The 10,000-nt window shown below is 38.1% G+C and overlaps 1 protein-coding gene across 1 annotated transcript in view; it reads right to left on the bottom strand.

Moving 5' to 3' along the window:
• The window catches only part of LOC115220715 (NACHT and WD repeat domain-containing protein 2-like), a 30,494-nt gene that overhangs the window by 4,106 nt on the left and 16,388 nt on the right, over window positions 1–10,000 (bottom strand). Inside the window, exons 9-11 of the mRNA XM_036510436.1 lie at window positions 9,824–10,000; window positions 7,159–7,355; window positions 1,734–5,615 (exon numbers count right to left, since the gene is read on the bottom strand). The exon at window positions 9,824–10,000 is cut by the window's right edge and continues 10 nt beyond it. Coding sequence (XP_036366329.1) covers window positions 1,734–5,615; window positions 7,159–7,355; window positions 9,824–10,000 — 4,256 coding nt within the window. The remainder of the gene's footprint in view (window positions 1–1,733; window positions 5,616–7,158; window positions 7,356–9,823) is intronic.

The following is a 10,000-nucleotide window of genomic DNA, read 5'->3' on the forward strand; positions in this document are numbered from 1 at the left end:
ATACTTTATAGAAATTTATGGCGATATCTAAAATAGTTGTTTTTCATATTTGGTAGTTCCAACAATAAACAGAGTCAAGAAAAATCTTTTTGGCGATGAGAAACTTAATGACTTAGAGAAACTTAATATCTTGTTTATGTTCGAAATGTGATTTCTGAAAGAAGGAATCTCAAATTGTTTTCTTAGATTAGCCTCAAAGTCGACTCATTTTAGAACTAATTTTAGGCGAGGGTTCATATGAAAATGATCGATGTTTAGAATATTGATGGAACTATTTCCTAAAAAGAAGAAATTACTCATTTACCTTCCGCAAATGAACAGCTGTGGCGGTTGATGGACGGATATTATATAACGTCTGTTTTGTGAGATGTATCAAAAGGGTATTTCAATTCTGTCACAACAGACTTTATTCTTACTCTTTTACTTGTTTCAGTCATTTGACTGCGGCCATACTGGAGCACCGCATTTAGTCGAGCAAATCGACCCCAGGACTCCTTTATTATCGGTCACATTTGCCGAACCTCTAATTTACGGGGACGTAAACACACCAGCATCGGTTGTCAAGCAATGTTGCGGGGGGGGGGAATCATAGTCACACAAACACACACATATATCTGTATATATATACATATATACGACGGGCTTCTTTCAGTTTCCGTCTAATAAATCCACTCACAAAGCTTTGGTCGGCCCGAGGCTATATAGTAGAAGACACTTACCCAAGGTGCCACGCAGTGGGACTGAAACAGGAACCATGTGGTTGGTAAGCAAACTACTTGCCACACAGCCATTCCTGCGCCTATTAACAGACTTTAGTGAATCTAAATTGTAAGAATACAGTTCATTTTCCACCGAAGATCTTTTCAGCAATGAAGGTAAATCATGTACAGAGTTATTTCCCCCTACCTGCCTTAAACTTTAAAATAATAATTAAAATAATATTACCAATTGGCTGCAGGCGTGGCTCTGTGGTAAGAAATTTGCTTTCCTGCCACATGGTTCCGGGTTCAGTCCCACTGCGTGATACGTTGGGCTAGTGTCTGCTATAATAGCCTCGGGTCAACCAAAGCCTTGTGAGTGGATTTGGTTGACGGAAACTGAAAGAGTCCCGTCATGTATATATATATATATATATATATATATATATAATATATATATATATATATATATTATATATATATATATATATATATATATATATATATATATATATATATATATATATATATATATATATATAATCATTAAGGTAGATAGACGCAAATTAAGACCAAAAGGCAAAATTTAATTGCCTCTAAAAGTGGCTGGGGGTCGCAAGTCTGCACTGACATTGCCAGTAATAAGAGTCAAAGAACTCCTAGCCACGAACGGAGCACAATCTCAATTCACTGACAAAATATGTACTGGAGTCAATTCATTCGACTAATATTCTGCAAGACGGTACCCCAGCATGGTCGCAGTCTAATGACTGAAACAAGTAAATAAAATGATTAACTATTATTTCCTATCTTGCAATATTAAATATACTTTTACGTTTCCCCAGAGTGCATTAACCACCAAAACATATGTGGATGCGAATATGTGTGGAAGCATGCGGACACAGAACAAATCAGTAACATTCTGTTATCTCAATAACTTTACATCACTTTTCTTTTGTCACAAAAATTGGGAATGAATGGTAACTCATGGTATGAAAAAGAAAATTCATATTTAAAAACTTCGACGTAACTTACAGATGCTTCATGTTTAGTTTCTGGTAGAGTTTCTATCATTGGTCTTCCATTGCTAGTGCGGTATATTATCACGAAACCATCTGCATATCCAATGGTAACATATTTAGAATTGACTGAACTTTCGAAACATAAACCTTCACAATTTTCATCCTCGGAGTCCAAGTATCGGCGAAACTTGCTCTTTCTGTAAACACTCTTTGCTATTGCTTCGTCGCATTTTCCTGTAAAAATATCCCAAATTAAAACAGCTCGACCAGAAACTATCATGATTTGGTTACCTTGGAGAGGTGATGCTGTGCGGCCCAATGTAGGGATGTCTGTTAACTGTCGAAAGCATTGTTTTAGGATACCATTTCCGCTGTCAAGCTTTAGTGCAGCAAATCTGTACGGGTATGGTTGAGGAGAAAAGCCACCTTTTGTTTTCCATTTTTGTTCTATGTCCTTATAATCGGAATCAGTAATACCAAACTTAAAAAGAATGTACGAACAGAGAGGTGTAAGCGATACTTCAAGACTGGTAAATTCAAAATCTTTTAAGCAAGGGATTTCCATCATAAATTTTTTCTTACCGATATCGCTGATTGCGACGGTAAGATAGTTTTTGTGATCGTTGACAGTGTATAGTAATATCTCTTCAAATGACTGATATGTAGTTATTGCCAAGATATACATGTCTTTGAATGGAAGGTGAATTTCTGTTGTCTCAAAGTCGTATATTTCCAACTTGCCTTTGGATTTCTCGTATGCAAGGAGATATTTGTCGTTAATCAAGTGCATTTCTTGCGGTCGTAGATTAATTTTGAAGCTCTTTAAAAGAAACCCATTTGAGTTCCACTCGTTCATCTGATTATGTTGCGAACCAGTTACTATCGTTGCTGCTTTCTGGTTTATTGCAAAACTAATAACATCCTGTTCTTCAGTGAGACGGCGATTTGCACATGGAGTTTTATCGGAACTATTTACTTTGCTGAAATCCCACAGCTTAAGGATGAAGTTTGTATCTATTGTGACCGCAAAGTTGTCTGACAATGCTAAACATTTTATCGGGTCGGAATGGCTTTCTAATTGGAAGAGAATAGTTTCGTTGCTGTAATCAAATATAATCAAAGTGTCCATGTAAGATGCCAATACTTGATGCTTGGACCATTTCACAGCAAAGCAAGTAATTGTGGGACATGGAACTTTAATAGTCTGACTTTCTAAGTAATTAAAAGCGTCCAATATGCAAATTTTATTTTTGTCTTTGAGAACTGCCAGGAGAGCTGATGAAGAGCACAATTCAAAGTCTGTGGATTCGCCGTCGAATTTGTATTTTCCCGTCTCCTGAAACGTTTCTGTTAGAAGGGAGCACAGAAGCGTTTGGTCGCCGCTGAGTTTCAGTACTATTAACTCATCATTATTAGTCATCTGTAAACTGGAAATTGTCGAAGAGAGTTGCTTTTTCTTAGTTGAAGGATTATGATTGTCAAGCTTGGAATATTCAACCAGTTCTCCATTTGTTGATGAGGCAAACACACTCAGAGCTTCCGCATTGTAAAATAAACACAAGTTATTGAACACAAGGCCTTCTTTAACGGGAAAAGCAGTGCTCATACGTAACTTGTTTTCTCGCACATAAAATAAAGCTATTTGATTCGAATCAAAGGCTATAACTAAATAAGATCCATCTTTTGTCCAAGAACAGAGGTAAGGCGTGCCGTAATTTTTCAATATATCATCATTCTGCCATCGAATTTTCAATGTACTACTGTTTAAAGATCCTATCCTTTCTGTTGCTAATAGATATACTCTGTCTCCATCAGTGGTTGGAATAAATGACTGAATTTGTCCATGGTTAAGACGAGTCAGTTCTATGCATCCATTTGTCAGTATGACAGCAAACGGTGACATTTCTGACGCTCTTTTTTCCAGAAGAATTATTCCATCTCTATTTTCAATTATACTAGAGTAGTTTGGGAATGTAAAAACTAATTTTGAGTCTGTGATAGAATCGCTGTTACGATTTTTTAAGCAATTACAAGTTGGTATCAACATTTTTCTATTTGATGAATACAAAATTTGTTCGGATTTTTCTATGAGACTTGTCAAACTTGAACCATTGTTTGTTTTGGCTAAATTAGCTAAAATTAAGAAAGCTAATTGCTCCAGCGATTGAATTTCTTCGTTTATATCTTGTAAAAGTTCAAGAATAACTTGAATGTCCCTATCAGGTCTCTTAGTAAGGAAATCCTTTATTTCTCGTATGATGTGGTCCTGCGAGAAAACAGTTATCTTAGTAAAAAGAAAATGGATGTTGCAGAAGGCGTTTTCTTTAACGTCTTTCGTATTGATAAAATCTCCAGCACGGCAAATGTGATAAGTAATGCATTCGAGTTTTCTCTTGTTCTCAAAATTAAGTATTTGCGGAGTTATATTGCGGTCAGCATCATATATAACCCAATTTCGTTGCTGAAGTATCAAGTCTTTCTTTATATTTGACTCACATGCAAATATCTCTGCAAGGTCTGCGTGGAGGTTTTCTTCGTTTTGTGTGTACCTTCTCGATGCTGCTTCAATAAATTGCCGATGATACCAGTAGAATGTAGATTTCCCATGTGAAAACCGGCCCGTTAAGTAATCTCTGATATCATGATAAATACGAGCCCAAAGAAAAGGAGGTAAATTAATGATTTTTCTCGAGGGAGGATCATTCATTTCAAATATAGCATTTAAAACTTCGTTATTGCACGACAACGCATCAATGAGCTCAAGTTCTGTGAGGCCGTTTAAACTAATTGTTAAATAACCAAGTGCAAACTGTACCAAGGTTTTTCCAAATTTACGTTCCAAATTTTCAAAATGCTGTTCTATGGCTGAGTTAACAGAATCTGGTAATTGTTCAAAATCAATATCTTCATACGACAGCCATTGACTTGCTTCATGTAGAAGAAGTTTTAGATAAAGCGGACTTGACACTTTTGAAAACTTTGCTAATAGTTGTTCTTTCTGAGAATCTGTGATTGTTCGCTTTTTCTTATTGAAGAATTTTCTCAGGACTTCTTCTCCGATTGTTTCTGACATTAAAGGAACTTCAATAAAACAATCATCTCGCTGCAATCGATTCGCAAGGTTTTTCATTATCTTAGCCTGGGGTAAGGTTGATACGATGACGTGAACGTTGGTCGGCAGAAAATCTGGAAGCCAGGCCATGGAGAAAGCATCGTCATCTTCAGACAATTGATCTAAGGAATCGAGTAAAATAAAGACTGGCTTTTTGATACTTTGACCAAATTGACGAAGAAATCTCGGGAAGTATTTTTCAAGGCGGTTCATGTCCACGTAACCCATCGGCTCTAAAATCATTCCAGTCATAGAAGATAATTGTTTCATTACACTAAGGAGCACGTTGTAGATATTGCATGTTTCTTGAGTGGTTCCTAAGAATCGTATGACAGCCAAATAATTATCAGAAAACCAAGAAGATAGCTGCTTCATAATCATAGCTAGCAAAGACGTTTTACCAACTCCCGAGGGAGCGTGGATAACAATTGGTTTCCTTAAATTGTTTTCTTTTGTAATTTGTTGTATTTTCTCGAGTGTGTCTTGTTGGCCGCAAAAAAGCGCACATTTTTGAACACAAAAGTGTAAATGATGTAAAATTTCATAATAGTCTTCAGCTATTCTATTTTGATCGTCCAATGCTTGCTGAATGAGATTAATCATGTCAGATTTAAAAGTCTCACAGAATTCGCTGATATATTCTTGGTGAGGTTCATGATATTCTCCAATATCTATTCCTCCCGGTAACCAAATGACATCAAAGGCACTTGTGACCATCTTTTCAGATTCCAATCTTGCTATGCAGTTCTCCAGCAATTCTTTAGCTTCTTCATCGACTTGTTTCTGTTTATAGAAATAATCATTATTTTAATAGATTTAAAAGATTAAAAACGATAGATCTAATGAAACAAACTTTGTTTTCTATTTTATATTCTTTAACCAAAAGTTCAAATAAGGGATTAAGGGTCATTTCATTGACGTCTCATTCTGCACTGACAGCAAATAGCTAATCTGAGATGGAATGTCACCACCAGCACCACCAGCACCAGCACCACCAGCACCACCACCAGCACCAGCACCAGCATCACCACCACCATGTATAGTACAGATTTGTATGTTTTGTTTTATGTAATAAACTTCTGGAAAGTTTTTAAAAAATTTAGTTCCAGTAATGGCGCGAGGGCGCGTGTGTGCGTGTGTATGTGTGTGTATTTACGTACGTAGGTATGTATGTAATTGACTGCCCCCTCCCCCTCCTACAGAATTTCAGTCCTTCTGTTTATAGCATAAAGAATTATAAGTCAACAACATGGCAGAATTTTTTCCGCGCCGGACAAAACGTTTAGCAGCATTTCTTCTGGCTTGAAGTTTTGAGTTCAAATATTGCCGATGTCGACTTTACCTGTCATCCTTTCGGGGTCGATAAAATAAATACCAGCCAAACACCGGGATCTATGCAATCGACTAGGCTCTTCTCTCTAATATTTCTGACCTTGCGTCAAAAACTTGAAAGAAAGGCGGTGATCTAGCAGAATCGATAGCACGCCGGACAAAATGTTTGGCGGCATTTATTCCGGCTCTTTATGTTGTGAGTTCAAATGCCATCCAGGTTAACTTTGCTTTCTTCCGTTCGGATTCGATAAAATTTCTAGAAGTTGAGCACTGGGCTCATTGTAATAGACTAGAATCTCCCTCTAAAATGTCGAGCCTTTTGCCCATAGAAGGAAGAATTGTTATTAAATAAAACCCGTTGATATTAATCCTATATTAATTCAAGTTTTGCACATTACGTCTTAAGATTGAGTGAGCTCAAACCTTCTCATCTCCCAAAGAAGTTTCTAAGAATTCTCACAGAATAGAGGATGATAGTTTTCTTCAGTGTTACAATTCAAATGTCAATTTCAATGACTTCTCTTTTGAATAAGTTTTCTTGGTGTCTTAATGTCAAGAGGGATAACTTTCCGTCATGGAATATATTTCATACCTGTGAGATATTTGACATAGTTTTATAGAAGATTCCCGAGAAAATTATTCAGTTTTCTGAAAGTGTCACCATAAATTCGATCCATGGTTGTGTCGAACTTGTATCAATACTTGTATCAAGTGGTTTATACCAAAATTCAGTCAAATTTTGATACCTTGAAAATTGGCTAATATTACTAATAGCCTTAAATATCTTTTTAATGTACATTATTATTTCACGCATTCAGAAATAAATAGACTATCACGGACGCACACACACACACACATACACACGCACACACACACACACACACACACACACACACACACACACACACACACACACACACACACACACACACACACACAAAGGCAAAAGCCCCGACCTTTCCAAGCGCTCCTATATATTTTAAGGAAATTTTACCTTCTTGTTAATTTCGACAAAGTCTACATAGATGGTCGGACTGTCATCCACCATGTTTCCTTCTTGGCCGACCCCCCCACCAATATCATCACCATCCAGAGACTCAGGAAAGTCAATAAATTTTCTCAAGTATACTAAGGTTTTTGCCGATGGGTTTTCAGCTTGAAAAATACCTTTTATCATCTCTGATTCAGTCACTACAAAACAGAAAAATTGCAAGAAATTGGTACGTTATGCTCATGAAATATAGACTGACAGGTGAAAAGAATTTAGAACTTTGAAGTTTCGTGTTGGCAGAACAGATGAGAGTTATTGAGATAAGAATGAATTTGGGTTCGTTGGTGAATACTGGAATGGAAGCGGTCGAAGAACATAGGAAAAGAGTATTTGAAGAAGAGACCGACTGAAGTGGTTTGTAAAGAATTTAATCATTTAAAACGATGCACGCTTTGTTACACTTACACGTTTGTATTAGCAGTTCTTGAACAATTAAGAATCGTTCCTTGTCATTGGATTCTGTGGAAACCTGACATACATTTTAATATGTATGTATGTATGTATGTATGTATGTATGTATGTATGTATGTAGTATGTATGTATGTATATATACATACATACATATATATATCTTATTCTTTTACACCTTTCGGGTATTTGACTGCAGCCATACTGGAGCACTACCTTAAAGGGTTTTAGTCGAAGAAATCCAACGCAGAACTTATTCTTTGTACGCCTAGTACTTATTCTACCGTTTTTTTTTTTTGTTTTTTACTGAAATGCTAAGCTACGAGGACATAAACACACCAACATCGGTTGTCAAGCGATGGTGCGGGGGAACACAGACTCAAAGAGATGCACATAAATCTCTCTCTCTCTCTCTCTCTCTCTCTCTCCACACACATATATATACACATACGCACACACAGATCTCAGAACAATTGTCCGTCGTCAAATAGTAATTGCGTTCGTAGTAATGCAATGTATAAATGTACCGTGAAAATACAAAGTAACTTGGAGAGTGGCTGCACAACCTCCTAAAAGATAGAAGGCAGGCAGTGGTGGCCAATGGAGACACCTCCAAGGAAACACAAATAACAAGCGGTGTTCCACAGGGAACTGTCTTGGGGCCACTGCTGTTCATAGTGGCCTTTTCAGACATGCCCTCAGTTGCTAAGATGGCCACCCTTGCTAGCTATGGAGATAACACAAAGGTCTCTCAGACAATACAAAACTCTGGAAATGTTGCACATCTTCAACGGGAGTTGGATACAATATACAGGTGGGCTGAGGACAACAACATGCAGTTTAATGCAGGGGAGTTCCAAGCCCTGCGCTACCGGCACACAAAGCTAAACGACATGCAGACCGGATACACTGGCTCGGGAAGAATTGCAATTCCTGAGTCAAAATCAGTGCGTGACTTGGGCATTGACATGAGCAATGATGCATCTTTCCAAGTGCATATTGCTAATTTGGTAATAAAATGCAGACGGCTAGCTGGATGGATCCTCCGAACTTTCAGAACAAGAGAGAAGGAGACATTGATGGTCCTTTGGAAGACATTCGTCCTCAGCCGCTTGGACTGCTGCTGCCAACTATGGTCACCACACAATATAAAGCTAACAGCAGAACTCGAAGCATATCAGCTACTGGGAAAGACTGAAAGTATTAAAACTCTTCTCTCTGGAGCGAAGGCGTGAGATATGCAGTGATATACATCTGGAAAATACTAGAGGGCCTTGTTTCAAATTTTGGCATTGAAAGTTACACCAACAGCAGAACGGAGCGCCACTGCATAGTGCCAAGATCCCAACATCACCATCAAAATACAGGACCAGATACTGCAACAGCTTGGGTTTCAGGGGACCACTGCTCTTCAATATTCTTCCTAAATTCCTGAGAGACCTGCATGGTGTGGATGTGGGTTTCTTTAAAACTAAACTGGATCTCTTCTTGTCAGGGGTTCGAGATGAACCTACCTCTCGGCAGGAAACACAGATGCGGGCAGCGGCGTAGAACTCCCTTCTTGACCAAGTGCCACGTATCAGAGGTGGTTTCACATTCTTGTATAGCACAGTCAACGGTGGTGCTCCAGCATGGCCGCAGCTTTCGGGCTGAAACACTTTTAAGGATTTTAACTGGAAATATTACATAGGCTCGACCGTAAACCGTGACAAGGAACATATCGATGCACAGTCCTTCCTTTGTTAATGTTTTCAACGACTCTAGTGAAGCGCATTTGATCATCTCTCTTTTACTTGTTTCAGTCATTTGACCGCGGCCATGCTGGAGCATCGCCTTTAGTCGAGCAAATCAACCCCGGGACTTATTCTTTGTAAGCCCAGTACTTATTCTATCGGTCTCTTTTGCCGAACCGCTAAGTGACGGGGACGTAAACACACCAGCATCGGTTGTCAAGCAATGCTAGGGGGACAAACACAGACACACAAACACACACATACATATACATATATATACATATATATACATATATACGACAGGCTTCTTTCAGTTTCCGTCTACCAAATCCACTCATCTATTAATTATTTCTGAAAATTTTTCATGAAGTATAAATTTCCTTATTCCAACCCATCCCTCGACTCCACAAGAGTAAAACTAGGAAGAGATAACTTGTAAAATTATACAAAATATTGAAAATATTTACCTGATGCAAAAAAGTCGTGCTTTTGTTCTTCCGTGAGACGGCTGTTCTGATAAGCCGCGTCGGAAGCCCTTCGTATCAGATCCAAGAGAGAGCGCTCACATTCTTTCCAGCCTTGCGTGTCTTTTGCTCGTTGCTCTGCCATATTTGGATCACGTGACATAAAATGTCGGAACACAC

This window comes from Octopus sinensis, linkage group LG17, assembly GCF_006345805.1.
Source record: "Octopus sinensis linkage group LG17, ASM634580v1, whole genome shotgun sequence".
NCBI lineage: Eukaryota > Metazoa > Mollusca > Cephalopoda > Octopoda > Octopodidae > Octopus > Octopus sinensis.